General features: G+C 40.9%; 1 protein-coding gene across 1 annotated transcript in view; it reads right to left on the reverse strand.

Annotated features, from left to right (window-relative positions):
• Positions 1-20,808, reverse strand: part of LOC138442062 (cytochrome P450 2J2-like) — a 35,171-nt gene that overhangs the window by 1,293 nt on the left and 13,070 nt on the right. Inside the window, exons 6-9 of the mRNA XM_069592930.1 lie at positions 18,290-18,466; positions 14,316-14,457; positions 13,777-13,964; positions 2,050-2,188 (exon numbers count right to left, since the gene is read on the reverse strand). Coding sequence (XP_069449031.1) covers positions 2,050-2,188; positions 13,777-13,964; positions 14,316-14,457; positions 18,290-18,466 — 646 coding nt within the window. The remainder of the gene's footprint in view (positions 1-2,049; positions 2,189-13,776; positions 13,965-14,315; positions 14,458-18,289; positions 18,467-20,808) is intronic.

Genomic DNA, 20,808 nt, shown 5'->3' on the forward strand with positions numbered 1-20,808 from the left:
TTTGTAAATGTGTTACATTCTAATTGTGTTAGGGAGCACACTAGATTAGAACTTCATACATAACCAGTGAGGACCTACTGTATAGCTCAGGGAAGTATACCAATATTTTGTATTAATTTGTAAGGGAAAAAAAACTAAAACAACAAAAAAAGGTGTGTGTGTGTGTGTGTATGTGTGTGTGTGTATACATATATGTTATATATATATACATACACACACATATATATGTTTATAAATATTTATGTGTAATTGAATCACTTTGCTCTACTACCGAAAGTTAACACAATATTGTAAATCAACTCTACTTTACAAAAAAAAAATTAAAAAAAAATGAGTCTTAGGCTGTTTTCTGCCAATTCCTTAGGTACATGACCTTGGACAAGAAACAGCTTTATCTAAATTCTAATTTCTTTACATTGGGAAAAGAAATACTGATTTCTTTCCTTCGAACTGTTAATAACTGGATTGCTGTACATATTACATAAAATAATTTCCTGGAAAATAAAATCTGTAATTAGAAGGGTGTGTTACAACTCTCACAACAACAACAAAAATAAAAACTTAAGGAGAATAATTAGAACACTTAAAACAGCTAAAACTTTGTACTATAATAGGAAACCTGAAGCTCTTGTAGACAGGAAGACTAGAAGGTTTTCTTACATCTCATTTCTGCTTTGAGATTAGAAAGTGACTTGCTCAATGTGAGCAAAGGTGGCACAGAACTGGAGAGGAAAGACACAGAAGATCTAATCCAATGAGTTCAGATACACTCAGGACAGTGTCCTACAGCAGGAAAGCCTGGGCTCTGGATCATGCCTAAGTTAAGCTAAGCATGGGGTCAAATTCCAGACCCTTCCTCTCTGTGCCTTTGTGGCATGATCAGCAAAATGATACTGTCAAAGAAAATTAATCTGTATTTAATTTAACTTAATAATAAGAAAACTACTATGAATTTCAGAATGTCAACTCAGTGTAGCGTTTAGTTATTGTTTTAGGAGACACTGTTAGGAAGAGGCACGGGTATTCGTATTGCACAAACCTGAACAACACTCAGTTCTAAGACTGCCCCCATGACTTTTATGAGTGTATATTCCATAGCTGACCCTGCTAAACTTCAGTTACCTTCCTTATACCCAAAGCGGTGATTCAAATTTGAACCTTGGGAGATTACAGGAGAACAAATGGTTCATGAGAGTTGCCTGGTATTTTTGTCTACTGAATCGTTTTTCATATCCTTGGGACTGAATACTTAACACATAACAGATGCTCAGGAAACATTTATAGAATTAAGGATTTGGGAAATCATTTGAAATGATCTCAACAAAATACATAACTCATTATCTGGTACATATGAAGAATTTTGTTATTCATTTCACAGTTATGAGTTAAAACATTTAGACCTTTGGAACTTTTGGAACTGGCTGCCTTGGAAACATGAGTTTCCCTGCATTCTCTTTCATAGATTTCAGGTTGTGCACCATGTGAATGATGTAACTATATTTGTAAAGAGTTGTTAGAATTTAAAAAGGCAAAATTTAAAAAGACCTCTTCAGAAAGATCTTAAAGAGTAGAATCTCATCTACTTAAGTCCATGGCACCAAGTCCCTTGTGATGCCCATAATGGCAGACAAGCAGCTCCTTTACTGGACCCTCCCCCATCCCTTTCATAGTAATTCACTTTACATTTTTGTGAGTGGGAGGCCCTAAAAAGATCTTGGAACTCTTAAAACTCTACTCAGATGGCAAGGTTCCAACCTTCTTTGTGGGTAACAGGAGGAGGCTAAGCTTCTGTCCCCAGTGTTGGCAGGGACAGAACAATGTGAAGCTGAAATCTCTATCAGAGTCAAGCCAGGGTTTAGGAAGTAACAGCATGAGTCCTGGGGATGCTCAGCCTAGGGAATCTTGAGGTGCAACCACAGCAAGAGTGAGTCAAGCTGGGCAGGGCTATCCGGAGACGTTCCAACTAAAGCAAAGCATCACAAGGAGAAGAGTAGGCAAGGGCAGAGAGAGGAGTCCTGGGTTCCCACACGCCAATTTCTTGCTACTCACCAATTGAGAAAGGCAGAAAGGATTCCCTTTTCTTAAACTGTCCATTTTCCAGAAAATGCTCTGGATTGAATGTGTCGGGGGTGGCCCATTCTGCGGGGTCCCTGTGCAGTGCAGTCAGGTTGGTCAGGACCATGGATCCCTGGAGAAGGCAGAAGAGACTCAGGCAAGACTCGACCCACGCAACATACATGTACAGATAGGTGGCAGTCCTCTGGCACTCCCACACCTGGGCTGATAGCACCCTGAACTCCCTCAGCCTCACCAACCCACTACCTTCTGAGCCCAGTCTCTAGCACCATTTTTTTTTTGCCATGGGACAGCTTACACTGATGGACTGGGATTGTCTGCTGGGAATTTACCAGGGAAGTGTGATTGCTCTTAGTGCAGAATGGATCTCTGCAGGGACTTGTCAGTGTAGAACTTGGGAGGGAACACATATGCATCAATGAACACATATGAAACATATATGAATAATGTGACAGTGGGCAGGCAGTTCTAGACCAAAACTGAACCAGCTGCTTACTCAAGTGGTAACTATGGCAGTTTGTCCAACACGAAAAATGTCTCATTTGCCTACGTTTCTCACATTCTCTTCCCTCCATTATCTAGTAAATTCCACAGAAAGTTTAATAATAGAATAAGGTTATCAAGTGGAAGAAACCACTATCCTTCCTGGTATGCAGGAAGAAACTCAGGAATCTTCCTGAATGCCTCCCTTTCCCTCATTCTGCCTTCATCCAGTCCTTCACTGGGCTGGTCAACTTTACCTGAGTTTTCTTTTGATTCTATCACCTCCATTTTAGGTCCATCACTGCCTGGTCCAAGTTACTACCTTGGTTTCCCACATTCCTACTTTAGTCCTAACTACATCCATATCCTTTCTTTCCCCTTCAGCTGGACACACTGAAAGCTGAGTTAGCTTTGGACATGATTTAATTATGTCACTCCCATCCATCCACCATATTTGGGCCTCAATAGATACCCCTCAATGGCTTCAATCTCTCTTAGATTATAGGCACATCACCTGCCCACTCTGAGTCACCATCCTTCTGCCTGCATGCTTACTACATCAAGTCTCTTTCAGTTTCTCTGTCATTTGTTCCCAATATTTTCCAGGCCTCTTCGTATGGCAACCTCTGGGCATCCTTATGCCAATGAGTATCTGCTGGAGCTGCCGCTCTAAGTGTCTTTGTCCCTGCTGTGAGCTGTGCTGCCCCTGCCTCTGCAGGTGACCCTCCAGTACCAGCAGTAGGCCTGGTCCAGTCTCTTATGAGGTCATTATTTTATTTGCCTGTGTGCTGGTGTGCACACAGTCCACAGTCTTGTGTGTGCCCTCCAAGACTGTCCTTTTTCCATCCAGCCCTGTGGAATTCCTGAGATCACAATCTGCTCATCTTCATAGCTACATTCTCTGGGGGTTCCTCCTCCTGTTACCAGACCCCTAGGCTGGGATGCCTGCCTTGAGGCTCAGGATTTTCACTACTGTGGCAGAACTTCTGTAGTATAATTGTTTTCCAGTTGGCAGGTTGCCCACCTGGCAAGTAGGCTTCCCTGGTGACTCAGACCATAAAGAATCTACCTGCAATGTGGGAGACCTGGGTTTGATCCCTGGATTGGAAAGATCCCCTGGAGGAGGGCATGGAAGCCCACTCCAGTATTCTTGCCTAGAGAATCCCCATGGACAGAAGTTCCTGGCTGGTTACAGTCCTTGAGGTCACAAAGAGTGGACATGACTGAGTGATTAAGCACAGCACCTGGTACGTAGGGGAGCTGATTTTGTTGCAGTTCCACCCCTCCTGATATCTTGTGGTGGCTTCTTCTTTGTCTTTGGATTTAGTGTATCTTTAAAAAAATTTGTTTATTTTTAGTTTAAGGATAATTGCTTTACAATATTGTGTTGGGTTTCTGCCATACCTCAATATGTATCAGCTATAGTATACATACGTCCCTGCCCTCTTGATCCTCCCTCCTACCCCATCCTACCCTTCTGTGTTGTTACAGAGCACCAGTTTGAGCTCCCTGAGTCATAGGGCAAATTCCCACTGGCTATCTCTTTAGGGTGTCTTTTATATATATATATATATATATATATATATATATATATATATATATATATATATTTATTTATTTATTTATTTTAATTGGAGGCTAGTTACTTTAAAATATTGTAGTGGTTTTGCCATACATTGACATGAATCTGCCACGGGTGTACATGTGTTCCCCATCCTGAACGCCCCTCCCCCCTCCCTCCCCATCTCATCCCTCTGGGTCATCCCAATGCACCAGCCCCGAGCACCCTGTCTCATGTATCAAACCTGGCCTGGCGATTTGTTTCACATATGATATTATACATGTTTCTATGCCATTCTCCCAAATCATCCCATCCTCGCCCTCTCCCACAGAGGCCAAAAGATTGTTCTATATATTTGTGTCTCTTCTGCTGTCTCGCATATAGGGTTATCGTTACCATCTTTCTAAATTGCATATATATGTGTTAGTATACTGTATTGGTATTTTTATTTCTGGCCTACTTCACTCTGTATAATAGGCTCCAGAGTCATCCACCTCATTAGAACTGATTCAAATGTATTCTTTTTAATGGCTGAGTAATTATTTCTGTTTTATTGACTATGCCAAAGCCTTTGACTGTGTGGATCACAACAAACTGTGGAAAATTCTGAAAGAGATGGGAATACCAGACCACCTGACCTGCCTCTTGAGAAATCTGTATGCAGGTCAGGAAGTAACAGTTAGAACTGGACATGGAACAACAGACTGGTTCCAAATAGGGAAAGGAGTATGTCAAGGCTGTACATTGTCACCCTGCTTATTTAACTTTTATGCAGAGTACATCATGAGAAATGCTGGGCTGGAAGAAACACAAGCTGGAATCAAGATTGCCAGGAGAAATATCAATAACCTCAGATATGCAGATGACACCACCTTATGGCAGAAAGTGAAGAGGAACTAAAAAGCTTCTTGTTGAAAGTAAAAGAGGAGAGTGAAAAAGTTGGCTTAAAGCTCAACATTCAGAAAATGAAGATCATGGCATCCGGTCCCATCACTTCATGGGAAATAGATGGGGAAATAGTGGAAACAGTGTCAGACTTTATTTTTCTGGGCTCCAAAATCACTGCAGATGGTGACTGCAGCCATGAAATTAAAAGATGCTTACTCCTTGGAAGAAAAGTTATGACCAACCTAGATAGCATATTCAAAAGCAGAGACATTACTTTGCTGACCAAGGTCCGTCTAGTCAGGGCTATGGTTTTTCCAGTGGTCATGTATGGATGTGAGAGTTGGACTGTGAAGAAGGCTGAGCGCCGAAGAATTGATGCGTTTGAACTGTGGTGTTGGAGAAGACTCTTGAGAGTCCCTTGGACTGCAAGGAGTTCTAACCAGTCCATTCTGAAGGAGATCAGCCCTGGGATTTCTTTGGAAGGAATGATGCTAAAGCTGAAACTCCAGTACTTTGGCCACCTCATGTGAAGAGTTGACTCACTGGAAAAAACTTTGATGCTGGGAGGGATTTGGGGCAGGAGGAAAAGGGGACGACAGAGGATGAGATGGTTGGATGGCATCACTGACTCGATGAACATGAATCTGAGTGAACTCCAGGAGTTGGCGATGGACAGGGAGGCCTGGCATGCTGCAATTCATAGGGTCAAAGAGTCAGACACGACTGAGCTACTGAACTGAACTGAATATTCCACTGTGTATGTGTACCACAGCTTTCTTATCCAAACACATGAAAAGATGTTCAACATCACTCATTATCAGGGAAATGCAAATCAAAACCACAATGAGGTACCATTGCATGCCAGTCAAAATGGCTGCTATCCAAAAGTCTACAGGCAATAAATGCTCCAGACGGTGTGGAGGAAAGGGAACCCTCTTACACTGTTGGTGGGAATGCAAACTAGTACAGTCACTATGGAGAACAGTGTGGAGATTCCTTAAAAAACTGGAATTAGGGTGTCTTTTTTTGACAAGTTTTAGCAGTTTTGTTAATGGTTATTCAGCAGATCCCTGGAGAAGGAAATGGCAATCCATTCCAGTAATCTTGCCTAGAAAATCCCATGGACAGAAAAGCCTAGTGGGGTACAGTCCATGGGGTCTTAAAGAGTCGGACATGACTGAGCAACTGAGCACCCAGTAGATAATTGTGATTTTTGTGTTTACATAAGAAGAGTTAAGTTGATGTCCTTCTATTTCATCATCTTGAACTAATCAACAAGGCCAGCTTTGTGGGACCTAAATCTTACACAAATTGAGGATCGCTTTTATTGTGTATCCTTGGTCAAGTACCTGGTTTTCCTCAGCATCCATGACCTTATCTTCTTTCCTCTTGTTTTCGGTCAGTTTCACTTGCTAACAGAGGGGTGCATCCTGACCCTGGCAGCCAGTACTTCAGAGCTCCCATGTCGGGGCTTGTGGAGAAGCACTGCACAGGACATCCTCCAGGGGGACTTCAGTCGCTATTAAAAGTCAGGGTAAGGAATCCCCACACTTCTCCATAGTGGCTGTATCAGTGTAAGAGGGTTCCCTTGTCTCCACACCCTCTCCAGCATTTATTGTCTATATAATTTTTAATGGTGGCCATTCTGACCCGTGTGAGATGATACCTCACTATGGTTTTGATCTGCATTTCTCTAAAAATGAGTGATGTTGAGCATTTTTTCCATGTGTTTATTAGCCATCTGTATGTCTTCTTTGGAGAAATGTCTGTTTAGTTCTTTGGCCTACTTTTTGATTGAGTTGCTTGTTTCTCTGTTATTGAGCTACACGAGCTGCTTGTATATTTTGGAGATGTATTCTTTGTCAGTTGTTTCATTTGCTATTATTTTCCCCCATTCTGAAGGCTGCTTTATTAACCTTGCTTATAGTTTCCTTCATTGTGCAAAAGCTTTTAAGTTTACTTAGGTCCCATTTGTTTATTTTTGTTTTTATTTCCATTACTCTGGGAAGTGGGTCATAGAGGATCTTGCTGTGATTTATGTCAGAGAGTGTTCTGCTTATGTTTTCCTCTAAGAGTTTCATAGTTTCTGGTCTTACATTTAGATCTTTAATTCATTTTGAGTTTATTTTTCTGTATGCTGTTAGAAAGTGTTCTAGTTTCATTCTTTTACAGGTGGTTGACCAGTTTTCCCAGCACCACCTGTTAAAGAGATAGTCTTTTCTCCCTTGTATATTTTTGCCTTCTCAAAGATAAGGGATCCATGGATTTATCCCTGGGCTTTTTACTTTGTTCCATTGATCTATACTTCTGTCTTTGGTCAGTACCATACTGTCTTGATGATTGTAGCTTGGTAGTATAGGCTGAAGTCAGGAAAGTTGATTCCTCCAGTTCCATTCTGCCATATGACCCAGCAATGCCACTGCTCAGTTACATACAGAGGAAACCAGAATTGAAAGAGACACATTTACTCCAATGTTCACTGCAGCACTGTTCACAATAGCTAGGACAAGGAAGCAAGCTAGATGTCCATTGGCAGATGAATGGATAAGAAAGTTCTGGTACTATACACAATGGACTATTACTCAGCTATAAAGAAGAACACATTTGAGTCAGTTCTAATGAGGTGGATGGAACTGGAGCCTATTATACAAAGCGAAGTAAGTCAGAAAGAAAAACAGCAATACAGTATATGAATGCATATACGTGGAATTTAGAAAGATGGTAATGACCGTCCTATATGCAAGGCAGCAAAAGAGACACAGACATAAAGAACAGATTATTGGACTCAGTGGGAAAGGTGAAGGTGGGATGATTGGAGAAAATAGCATTGAAACATGCATATTACCATATGTAAAACACATGACCAGTGCAAGTTCGATGCATGAAGCAGGACACTCAAAGCTGGTGTCCTGGGACAACCCTGAGGGATGGGGTGGGGAGGGAGGTGGGAGGGGGGCTCAGGATAGGGGGGACACATGTGCACCTGTGGCTGATCCATGTTGATGTATGGCAAAAACCACCACAATATTGTAAAGTAATTATGTTCAAATTAAAATAAATAAAATAAAATAAAAATCAGATTTAGTTGGTTCGCTGGGTCTCATAGAACATTACATCAGGAATAATCTGTTGGAATGAATCTTTTGGGTTAGGATAGTTCTTTTCAGTTAAATATATTGCTGTGAATATGCAAAGATCACCTGTGAACACCTTTAGACTTCATATTTCACACACAAGACGGTCAGTCAGCAAGAACATCGAAAACGCAGTTGCTGCAGGAATAGCTGAATTTACAGGCTCTGTAGGGACAGAGACCAAGGGGACCCCACGGGAGATGCCCCTGTGTTCTTCCCTTGAGATCAACCCCAGGTTCCACACACAGAGGGACTCACACCAACTGCAATGCATCCCCAGAGATGGACCAAGGTGGTGAGAAAGCAGACTGTGAATGTGCAGTGTGCAGAGAGGGCACTAGGGGGCACAGCAGAGCTGTCTGCTGAGATCCTAAGAGAGCCAGGGAGAGAGAGAGCAGAATTTCCCCGGTGAACACAAGGAATTTAACAGAGTACCACTGAGAACAATTGCAGGGAGACTCTTCTAAAGTCAAACTAAATAAATAAATTTGACAAACCATTAGCCAGACTTATCAAGAAACAAAGGGAGAAAAATCAAATCAATAAAATTAGAAATGAAAATGGAGAGATCACAACAGACAACACAGAAATACAAAGGATCATAAGAGACTACTATCAGCAATTACATGCCAATAAAATGGACAACTTGGAAGCAATGGACAAATTCTTAGAAAAGTACAACTTTCCAAAACTGAACCAGGAAGAAATAGAAAATCTTAACAGACCCATCACAAGCACGGAAATTGAAACGGTAATCAGAAATCTTCCAGCAAACAAAAGCCCAGGTCCAGATGGTGTCACAGCTGAATTCTACCAAAAATTTCGAGAAGAGCTAACACCTATCCTACTCAAACTCTTCCAGAAAATTGCAGAGGAAGGTAAACTTCCAAACTCATTCTATGAGGCCACCATCACCCTAATACCAAAACCTGACAAAGATGCCACAAAAAAAAGAAAACTACAGGCCAATATCACTGATGAAGATAGATGCAAAAATCCTTAACAAAATTCTAGCAATCAGAATCCAACAACACATTAAAAAGATCACACACTATGACCTAGTGGGCTTTATCCTGGGGATGCAAGGATTCTTCAATATCCGCAAATCAATCAGTGTAATACACAACATTAAAAAATTGTAAAATAAAAACCATGTGATTATCTCAATAGATGCAGAGAAAGCGTTTGACAAAATTCAATATCCATTTATGATAAAAACTCTCCAGAAAGCAGGAATAGAAGGAACATACCTCAACAAAATAATAAAAGCTATATATGACAAACCCACAGCAAACATTATCCTCAATGGTGAAAAATTGAAAGCATTTCCCCTAAAGTTAGGAACAAGACAAGGGTGCCCACTTTCACCATTACTATTCAATACAGTTTTGGAAGTTTGGGCCATAGCAATCAGAGCAGAAAAAGAAATAAAAGGAATGCAAATTGGAAAAGAAGAAGTAAAACTCTCACTGTTTGCAGATGACATGGTCCTCTACATAGAAAACCCTAAAGACTCCACCAGAAAATTACTAGAGCTAATCAATGAATATAGTAAAGTTGCAGAATATAAAATCAACACACAGAAATCCCTTGCATTCCTATACACTAATAATGAGAAAATAGAAAGAGAAATTAAGGAAACAATTCCATTCGCCATTGCAACGAAAAGAATAAAATACTTAGGAATATATCTACCTAAAGAAACTAAAGACCTATATACAGAAAACTATAAAACACTGGTGAAAGAAATCAAAGACGACACTAATAGATGGAGAAATATACCATGTTCATGGTTGGGAAGAATCAATATAGTGAAAATGAGTATACTATCCAAAGCAATTTATAGATTCAATGCAATCCCTATCAAGCTACCAACGGTATTTTTCACAGAGCTAGAACAAATAATTTCACAATTTGTATGGAAATACCAAAAAAAACCTTGAATAGCCAAAGCAATCTTGAGAAAGAAGAATGGAATTGGAGGAGTCAACCTGCCTCACTTCAGGCTCTACTACAAAGCCACAGTCATCAAGACAGTATGGTACTGGCACAAAGACAGAAATATAGATCAATGGAACGAAATAGAAAGCCCAGAGATAAATCCACGTACCTATGGACACCTTATCTTTGACAAAGGAGGCAAGAATATACAATGGATTAAAGACAATCTCTTTAGCAAGTGGTGCTGGGAAAACTGGTCAACCACTTGTAAAAGAATGAAACTAGAACATTTTCTAACACCATACACAAAAATAAACTCAAAATGGATTAAAGATCTAAACATAAGACCAGAAACTATAAAACTCCTAGAGGAGAACATAGGCAAAACACTCTCCTACATAAATCACAGCAGGATCCTCTATGACCCATCTCCCAGAATACTGGAAATGAAAGCAAAAATAAACAAATGGGACCTAATTAAAATTAAAAGCTTCTGCACAACAAAGGAAACTATAAGCAAGGTGAAAAGACAGCCTTCAGAACGGGAGAAAATAATAGCAAATGAAGCAACTGACAAACAACTAATCTCAAAAGTATACAATCAACCCCTACAGCTTAATTCTAGAAAAATAAACAACCCAATCATGAAATGGGCCAAAGAACTAAATAGACATTTCTCCAAAGAAGACATACAGATGGCTAACAAACACATGAAAAGATGCTCAACATCACTCATTATCAGAGAAACGCAAATCAAAACCACAATGAGGTACCATTTCACGCCAGTCAGAATGGCTGTGATCCAAAAGTCTAAAGCAATAAATGCTGGAGAGGGTATGGAGAAAAGGGAACCCTCTTACACTGTTGGTGGGAATGCAAGCTAGTACAGCCACTATGAAGAATAGTGTGGAGATTCCTTAAAAAACTGGAAATAGAACTGCCTTATGACCCAGCAATCCCACTGCTGGGCATACACACCAAGGAAACCAGAATTGAAAGAGACACGTGTACCCCAATGTTCATCACAGCACTGTTTATAATAGCCAAGACATGGAAGCAACCTAGATGTCCATCAGCAGATGAATGGATAAGAAAGCTGTGGTACATATACACAATGGAGTATTACTCTGCCATTAAAAAGAATACATTTGAATCAGTTCTAATGAGGTGGATGAAACTGAGCCTCTTGTACAGAGTGAAGTAAGCCAGAAAGAAAAACACCAATACAGTGTACTAATGCATATATATGGAATTTAGAATGATGGTAATGATAACCCTGTAAGTGAGACAGCAAAAGAGACACAGATGTATAGAACAGTCTTTTGGACTCTGTAGGAGAGGGAGAGGGTGGGCTGATTTGGGAGAATGGCATTGAAACATGTATAATATCATATATGGAACGAATCGCCAGTCCAGGTTCGATGCATGATACTGGATGTTTGGGGCTGGTGCACTGAGATGACCAAGAGGGATGGTACGGGGAGGGAGGAGGGAGGGGGGTTCTGGATGGGGAACACATGTATACCTGTTGTGGATTCATGTTGATGTATGGCAAAACCAATACAATACTGTAAAGCAATTAACCTCCAATTAAAATAAATAAATTTAATATTTTTTACAAATAATATAATAAAATAAAATCTATCTAATTAAAAAAAATAAAGTCAAAGTAAAGCAACTCTTATAGAGAGAACATGGTGTAGACAACAAAGATGAGCCTGGGACTCAGAACAAGTCTGTTTCTGGAACCCAACTCTTGTCACTTTGTAACTGAGAATTCTTAAAGAGTAATCTCTCTCTGAGCCTGGATTTAAAATTTGTAAAATGAAGATAGCAGAATTATTCTGAGGGCTGAATCAGACATTTTGAAAGAATCTATATAGTCCTGACTGCTTTAGGAACCAAGGAAGCATTGGTTTCCTTCTCCTCTTTTCTGTTATTTAATACTACACAGGCTTGGATTTTTTTTTTCCTTTTTGAGGTAATCCCATCAAGGGGCTGTAAGTTAACACTGGAAACAATACCTGTGGGGATATTATGTTAGAAACAGCAGTACTAATGTGATTTTGGTTCAAGTGGTCCCACATGTCCCTCATAAGTCAACATTTTCTGCCCCCAGGATTAAGAAGCAGAATTTTCCAACACAAGTCTGGCAGGTCCCTATCCTGTGAGAAGCTCTCCCAAGGCAAACAAAAGGACCTCTTAGCAAAGTCTGACTGAGAATTGCTGCAGCTGTATCCCCAGAGATATTCACAATCACGGAGTAAGAACACTGAGCAATCTCATAGCAAAGAAAAGCCAGTCTTCATATAAACACATTTACCTAGGAATCCCCTTCCTCCTCCAGAACACTTATTAGCATATATTTGAAGTAATCTTCTAAAGATCCCAAATGAAAGAAAAAATCTAGTATTTCACCAGCAAAAATACCTCTCCCCATAAGTGTTTCCCTAAGAGAAGAAAACATGTCACTTTTCAGTTGAGATTCACACCATTTAAAAATATAAGCTTGGACAATAAATGCTGGAAAGGGTGTGGAGAAAAGGGAACCCTCCTACACTGTTGGTGGGAATGCAAACTAGTACAGCCACTTTGGAGAACAGTGTGGAGATTCCTTTAAAAATTGCAAATAGAACTACCTTATGACCCAGCAATCCCACTTCTGGGCATACACACTGAGGAAACCAGAATGGAAAGAGACACATGTACCCCAATGTTCATCGCAGCACTGTTTATAATAGCCAGGACATGGAAACAACCTAGATGTCCATCAGCAGATGAATGGATAAGAAAGCTGTGGTACATATACACAATGGAGTATTACTCAGCCATTAAAAAGAATACATTTGAATCAGTTTTGATGAGATGGATGAAACTGGAGCCGATTATACAGAGTGAAGTAAGCCAGAAAGAAAAACACCAATACAGTATACTAACACATATATATGGAATTTAGAAAGAAGGCAATGACGACCCTGTATGCAAGACAGCAAAAAAGACACAGATGTGTATAGCGGACTTTTGGACTCAGAGGGAGAGGGAGAGGGTGGGATGATTTGGGAGAATGGCATTGTAACATGTATACTATCATGTAAGAATCGAATCGCCAGTCTATGTCTGATGCAGGATATAGCATGCTTGGGGCTGGTGCACGGGGATGACCCAGAGAGATGTTATGGGGAGGGAGGTGGGAGGGGGGTTCATGTTTGGGAACACATGTACACCTGTGGTGGATTCATGTCAATGTATGGCAAAACCAATACAGTATTGTAAAGTAAAATAAAGTAAAAATAAAAATAAAAATAAATAAACAAATAAAGGCAACATGCTTTACTGTCCTAAAAAAAAAAAAAACACACACACACACACACACACACAAAACCAGGCAGTCTAGGTGCACAATAGACCCTCTGGTATGATTTTTTGATCTGAAGTTCAAAAACAAGCAAAACCAAATTATTGTTAATGATATAGCTATATATTGTAAAATTAAAAATGAAAGTGAGTGAATGATTCACAAAATTCAGGACAGTTGCTCCCCTGTGTGTGTGAAGGAGGGCTGGAGGTAAGGAGTTGTGATCACAGAAAAGTGAATGAAAACTGCAAAAATAATAGTAATTTTAAAAAACTGAGAACGAGTGAAAAAACAAAATAAGCTTGGAGATCTGAGGCTGTGAGTGAGCCTCTAATTACCTTGACCAGGCGGTATCCATTCAGGGTGGTGTCCTCTGTCAACTCCCTGGGCACATTCATGGGGACGATGTTTCCCATTCTCTGCACCTCGTGGATGACGGCGTTGGTGTAGGGCATGGACTCGCGAGCTGCTGTGCTCACCTTCTGTGATTGGCCGAGTACCCTGTCGATCTCAGCTTGGACTTTTTCTGGGAAATAAGAGGAGGCTATATTATTGTAATATTCCATAATTTTCCTTAAGCCTGGTTAAGCTAAGGAATGGGATAATCAGGATCAAAATGGCTAAAGCTATAGTGAGCTCTCCAGACTGCTCCTCAGGGCAGTAAATGAGTGAGAAGTGGGCCCTGGTATGAGACAAATCTGGTGCCAAACTCTTGCTCAACAACGTTTCTGCTGTGAGTTCCTGAAGCTTGTTGAAGCTTAGTTTAATCTTACTAGTGAGGATAAATCAACTTTCCTTTTAGGAACATTAAGATTTATAAGAACTGATTTACGGAAGCACTCTGACCTGATCCAGGCACACACACTGATGTGCTCACCTTGGATTTTGGGGTACATGGCCATGAAAAGCAACCCCCAGCGCAAGGTGGTTGAAGTTGTCTCTGTTCCAGCAAAGAAGAGGTCCAGGGTGCTGCAGATGAGGTTTTCGTCATGGAAACTCGAAGTAGCATCGCCTTTATGCTAGAAAGCATAGTGATTATTGACTTTTCAGATGATTCTAATTTCCCACAGCACACAGGGCTTCACCCAAGAGAGAACAGGGAAGGAGACACCTCCTCCCCGCCAGGAGAAATGACTTTCCCTTTAGCCACCCCAGGATGCAGAGACTTATTACTGCAGTATCACTATCATCCTCCGGCTCAAGTGCTGGAAGCTTTTGTTAGTTTTGGTGGACAGAAATGGGTCAATTAATTTATTTTACTACCACAATTAGGGAGACTCTATTAATGTCCTGGGTTTTGTGGTAAAAAATCTGCCTGCCAATGCAGGAGACAGCAGAGACACTGGATTGATCCCTAGGTTGAGAAGATGCCCTGGAGTAGGAAATGGTAACCTGTTCCGGTATTCTTGCCTGCAAAATACCATAGACTGTAGCCCACCATACTCCAGAAAAATTCCTTGGACTGTAGCCCACCAGACTCCTCTGTCTATATAGCCTGGTGGGCTATATCCATGGGACCACAAGAGTTGGACAAGACTAAGTGACTGCACACACAAACACATACACACATGTTATTTCACTGGAAAAACAGCCTTCAGTTCCAACATCAGCCACAGCATTCACTATGTGTACAACTTGATCAAGTTCCTAAACCACTAAGCCTATCTGTAACTGGGGTATAGCTCAGTGGTAGAGCTTGTGCTTAGCATGCACAAGGCCCTGGGTTCAACTCCCAGCTCCTCCAGGGCTTTCATCTCTGCCCTAAACTAAGGTCCACAACTTAGTTGGGCTTCCCTGGTGGTTCAGATAGTAAAGAATCTGACTGAAATGCAAGAGACCAGGCTTTGATCCCAGGGTCAGGAAGATCCCCTGGAGAAGGAAATGGCAACCCACTCCAGTATTCTTGCCTGGAAAATTTCATGGAAGAAGAACCTGGCAGGCTACAGTCCAGGGGACTGCAGAGTCTGACACAACTGAGTGACTAACACACACACAAACTTGTCTATATTTCAATTGCTTTTTCCATAAAATAGAAATAACAATATTCACCCATCAAGTGGCATTATGGATTATGTGAGTAGGAAATGGCATATAACAAATCCTCAACAAATGCTTTTACTGACACCAGAAAGAATAAAATGCACTGCTCTAAAGTACAATCCTCACGCCTCCCCAGTTAAACATCTCTGACTCCAACAGCCATTCTGAATGGCACTCCAGCATCTTTACCAGCTTCCTCCAGAAGCTTCGATGAGTCAGTGTTGCCCTGTGTGCCGTCCGAAGCTGCACACCTCATAGCAAGTGAAGTCTCCTCCTTTCAGGTGGAATCAATGCTTCTATGAATGTTATAACAATAAGGTGAAATAGAGGAGACAGAAAAAATGTGTCGTTCTTTCAACTCCAGGGAAGGAATAAATAATCTGCTGCTGCTGCTGCTAAGTCACTTCAGTCGTGTCCGACTCTGTGCGACCCCCATAGACGGCAGCCCACCAGGCTCCCCAGTCCATGGGATTTTCCAGGCAAGAGTACTGGAGTGGGGTGCCATTGCTTTCTCCGAATAAACTATCTAATGAGTCCAAAATGCAATGGTGAACATTAACCAGGGGGTTCACTATGTTAAAGGATAGACATCCAATTTGACCTTTTTCCTGCTTTTTGCAAATAATACTGAAAAGTGGATGACATGGGGATGAGGGAGGAAGGCAAAAGTCCCTCCCACTTGAGGCTAAACTCTGGGCATCACACTCAATTTCACTTTTGTGTTCTGTACTGGGGAGCTAATGCTCAAAATTCTCCAAGCCAGGCTTCAGCAATACATGAACCGTGAACTTCCAGATGTTTAAGCTGGTTTTAGAAAAGGCAAAGGAACCAGAGATCAAATTGCCAACATCCGCTGGATCATTGAAAAAGCAAGAGAGTTCCAGAAAAACATCTATTTCTGCTTTATTGACTATGCCAAAGCCTTTGACTGTGTGGATCACAATCAACAGTGGAAAATTCTGAAAGAGATGGGAATACCAGACCACCTGACCTGCCTCTTGAGAAACCTACATGCAGGTCAGGAAGCAACAGTTAGAACTGGACATGGAACAACAGACTGGTTCCACATAGGAAAAGGAGTATGTCAAGGCTGTATATTGTTACCCTGCTTATTTAACTTGTATGCAGAGTACATCATGAGAAACGCTAGGCTGGAAGAAACACAAGCTGGAATCAAGATTGCTGGGAGTAATATCAATAACCTCAGATATGCAGATGATACTACCCTTATGGCAGAAAGTGAAGAAGAACTAAAAAGCCTCTTGATGAAAGTGAAAGTGGAGAGTGAAAAAGTTGGCTTAAATCTCAACATTCAGAAAACGAAGATCATGGCATCTGGTTCCACCACTTCATGGGAAATAGATGGGGAAACAGTGGAAACAGTGTCAGACTTTAGTTTTTTGGGCTCCAAAATCACTGCAGATGGTGACTGCAGCCATTAATTTCAAAGATGCTTAGTCCTTGGAAGAAAAGTTATGACCAACCTAGATAGCATATTGAAAAGCATAGACATTACTTTGCTAACAAAGGTCCATCTAGTCAAGGCTATGGTTTTTCCAGTGGTCATGTATGGATGTGAGAATTGGACTGTGAAGAAAGCTGAACGCCAAAGAATTGATGTGTTTGAACTGTGGTGTTGGAGAAGACTCTTCAGAGTCCCTTGGACTGCAAGGATATCCAACCAGTCCATCCTAAAGGAGATCAGCCCTGGAATTTCTTTGGACGGAATGATGCTGAAGCTGAAACTCCAGTACTTAGGCTATCTCATGTGAAGAGTTGACTCATTGGAAAAGACTCTGATGGTGGGAGGGATTGGGGGCAGGAGGAGAAGGGGACGACAGAGGATGAGATGGCTGGATGGTATCACTGACTCGATGGACGTGTCTGAGTGAACTCCGGGATTTGGTGATGGACAGGGAGGCCTGGCGTGCTGCAATTCATGGGGTCGCAGAAGAGTCGGACACAACTGAGTGAACTGAACTGAACTGAACTGGGGAGTTTGAGAAAAGTGTAAGAGACTGGGTATTGACAAGTAAGAATTAAACAGTGTCTCATTTTCCTTTGTGTACAGGTCTTTCACATATGCGTAGAGAATAGCATAGACTACTAAAGGCAGTATTTGGCCTTTCCAAAGATTTCAAGTCAAATGGACTTCCCAGGAAGAGAATCTGCCTGCAATGTAGGAGACATGAAGAGATCCCCTGGAGGATGAAATGGCTACCCTCTCCAGTATTCTTGTTTGGGAAATTTCATGAACAGTGGAGCCTGGTAGCATACAGACCATGAGGTCACAAAGAGTTGGACATGACTTAGTGACTGAGCATGCACACAAGCCAAATACTCTTTAACAAATATCTTTATTTCTAATTGTATCATCAATTCTGAGTTAATGATATTTGTACATACTATGAAATATTGCCTCTATTTTTTCTCTCCTGTGATAGACTGAATAGTGACTCACAAACATATGAATGTCTTAATCTCTAGAATGGGTGAATACTTTTTGACAGATGGAGCTTTGCAGATATGATGAAGTTAAGGATCTTGATACGGGAGGATTATTCTAGATTATCCCAGTGTACCATTATAGTCACAAGAGTCTATAAGGGGAAGTAAGTAGAACATAAAGAGAAGATGTGAGGATGGGGGCAGAGAAGAAGCTACATCAATGGCTTCGAAGATGGAGGAAGGGGTCCTGGTTGTTTGCAGCCCCCAAGTTTGTGGTGACTTGTTACAGCAGCAATAAGAAACCAGAATCCCCCCATGTGCTCTCTAAGAACACTCCTCAGGAAAACACCCAGGTCCCCTCACCTTTTCTATTTCCTGGAGGTAAGCATCAATGAAGTCTCTTGCTGCAGCAGGATTCCAGTCTCTCTTGTGGTTTTCAATCACATTAGCAACAAACATTTTCAGTTTCTCCCATTTACGAAAGAGAGTTTGGTGGGATCCCGGAAGGAAATGCATTATTCTTGGAAAGGCGTTGTAGAGCTGATGGAGAAAACGAAGCAGTCCGTGGACAAGGGGGTGAGAAAGTGTTCCACATTCTATGTCTCTTCCTTACTTCCACTTGACCCTTGGTGTCACCCTTGACTCGTCTTCTCTGCCTCAATCCTCTTCTTTCCCTTCTGGCCTCCACTCAAAATATAGCCGATTTTGAACCGCTTCTTACTACTCTATGCATTTTTCAGCTTAGTAAAAATCACCACCATTTCTTACCTGGATTCTGTAAAGCCTCCAACACATTTCCTGATTCTCTCCTTAACCCCCTTCCCAGTCTTTCTTCTACTGAGCAGCCTGAGGGATCCTTTAACAGTTTAGTAGAATGTTTCACTGTTTACTCAATATTCTGGTGACTTTTGAAGATGTTTAGACAAATTCTACATCCTCCTCCTGGCCGGGAGCTGTACGTGTCCTGACCCCTCACCCTCGTGTCCCTTCCTGTGCTGCCTGTCACTCACTGCCATCTTAACCCTCTCTCAGTCTTTCTAGCCCATCCCCATTGGTCTCTGTGATAACGTCAAGGATGACAATATGTAGTCCTTTGCATTTGCTATTCTTCCAATCGCAACTGATCGTCCTCTGGAATCTGTACAACGCTAGCCTTTTATTTAATTCATCCTGGTAATCCTCTAAGTAGCAGCATCTCTGGAGCCCTTTCTCCATTCCCTTAATTTTGCTTTATTTTTTTTCATGGCAATTGTCTCTAGCATATATGTGTATGTGTGTAGAATACCGCTGTCTAGCTAGCTAGCCATCTGTGTTAAAAATAGGAATGTATTTGATTATCTGCCCATTATGACGTATTGTAGACTACCACTGTCTAGCTAGCTAGCCATCTATGTTAAAAATAGAAATGTATTTGATTATCTGCCCATTATGATGTATTCTCCATGTGGGTAAGATACACCTGTGGTGGATTCATGTCAATGTATGGGAAAACCAATACAGTATTGTAATGTAAAATAAAAAATAAAAAATAAAAAATAAAAAATAAAAAATAAATAAATTTCAAAAAAACAAAAAAATAAAATTAAATTAAATTAAGTGACTTTTGGATATATTTTCTCCAATACTTTCTAGTATAAAATTGATAGCACAACATAATGGAAAATTTCCTTGACTTACAATGAAAGAGACGTGACTATTAGCTCTGCTGCTTTCACAAATTTGGGGGACAATAATAATGATGATAATGATGGTGATGTAATTTGTCATGACATTGGGGCACCATGGTTATTTTCATGAACAATCACATGAGATCATTAGAGCACCTAATGGAGAGTCAGTGGACCACTATGCAGATTTGCTTACACATTCCCATATCTGCTTGTATACGTCAGGATACTTCATTTCATCCTTAAAGAATTGTTTAAATAATTAACTCAGATAAAGTGTGTGCAATTGTCCATCAAAGTTGCTGAACTACTCTGGGTTTCTAAAAATGCATAGTACCCCTGCCCTTACCCCTGACCTACTACCCCATCCAACCATCCCAGGAATTTCTTTTCAGTGGGAATACTCCACAAGGTACTCAGTGAGGTCTCAGACTTCCTAAAAGGGTAGAAAATGGAATTACTGAGATTAGAGATGAAAATACAGAATGTTTTTCAAAAATAACACTAACAATAAAAATTATAATAGCTCACATTCATTATACCTTTTTACCATACTAGGATTCATTTATTTTTAGTCACTAAGTCATGTCTGACTCTTGTGACCCCATGGACTGTAGCCCACCAGGCTCCCCTGTCCATGGGATTTCTCAGGAAAGAACACAGGAGTGGGTTGCCATTTCCTTCTCCAGGGGACCTTCTGACCCAGGAGTCGAACCCAAGTCTCCAGCGTTTCTTGCATTGCAGGCATATTCTATACTCCTTTACTGAGCTAGGATTCATGCTAACTTCTTATTCCATTTTGGTGAGATTCCATAACTTCCAGGCAATGTTGTTTGTTAAAAATGAATGCAAGTAAATCCTACTCTAGATACTCAAGCATTTACTTGAACACTTGGATCTGATTTTCCCCTAGAAGTGTCTTCCAAACCGAGTAAAGGGGCTGAGGGGCCAATGAGTTGAGCAGAGGTTTGGACAGGCTCAAAACCCTAGCAGGATGAAAGGGGAGGCCAGGGACTACTAAGGAAGGGGTGAAGTTTGAATCCCTTAAAGCCATATCTCACAAGTTTCGGAAACTGATAATATCATGTGTAGATAGGAATGTAAATTGTATAACCACTTGGATGGCTATAAACATTTTTATGTCCAGGGGTATATGCAAGAGAAAGGAGTAGGTGTGTCTACAGGAATGACTGAACAAGAATGTTCATGGCAGAT

Source organism: Ovis canadensis, chromosome 1 (assembly GCF_042477335.2).
Source record: "Ovis canadensis isolate MfBH-ARS-UI-01 breed Bighorn chromosome 1, ARS-UI_OviCan_v2, whole genome shotgun sequence".
Classification (NCBI taxonomy): Eukaryota; Metazoa; Chordata; class Mammalia; order Artiodactyla; family Bovidae; genus Ovis; species Ovis canadensis.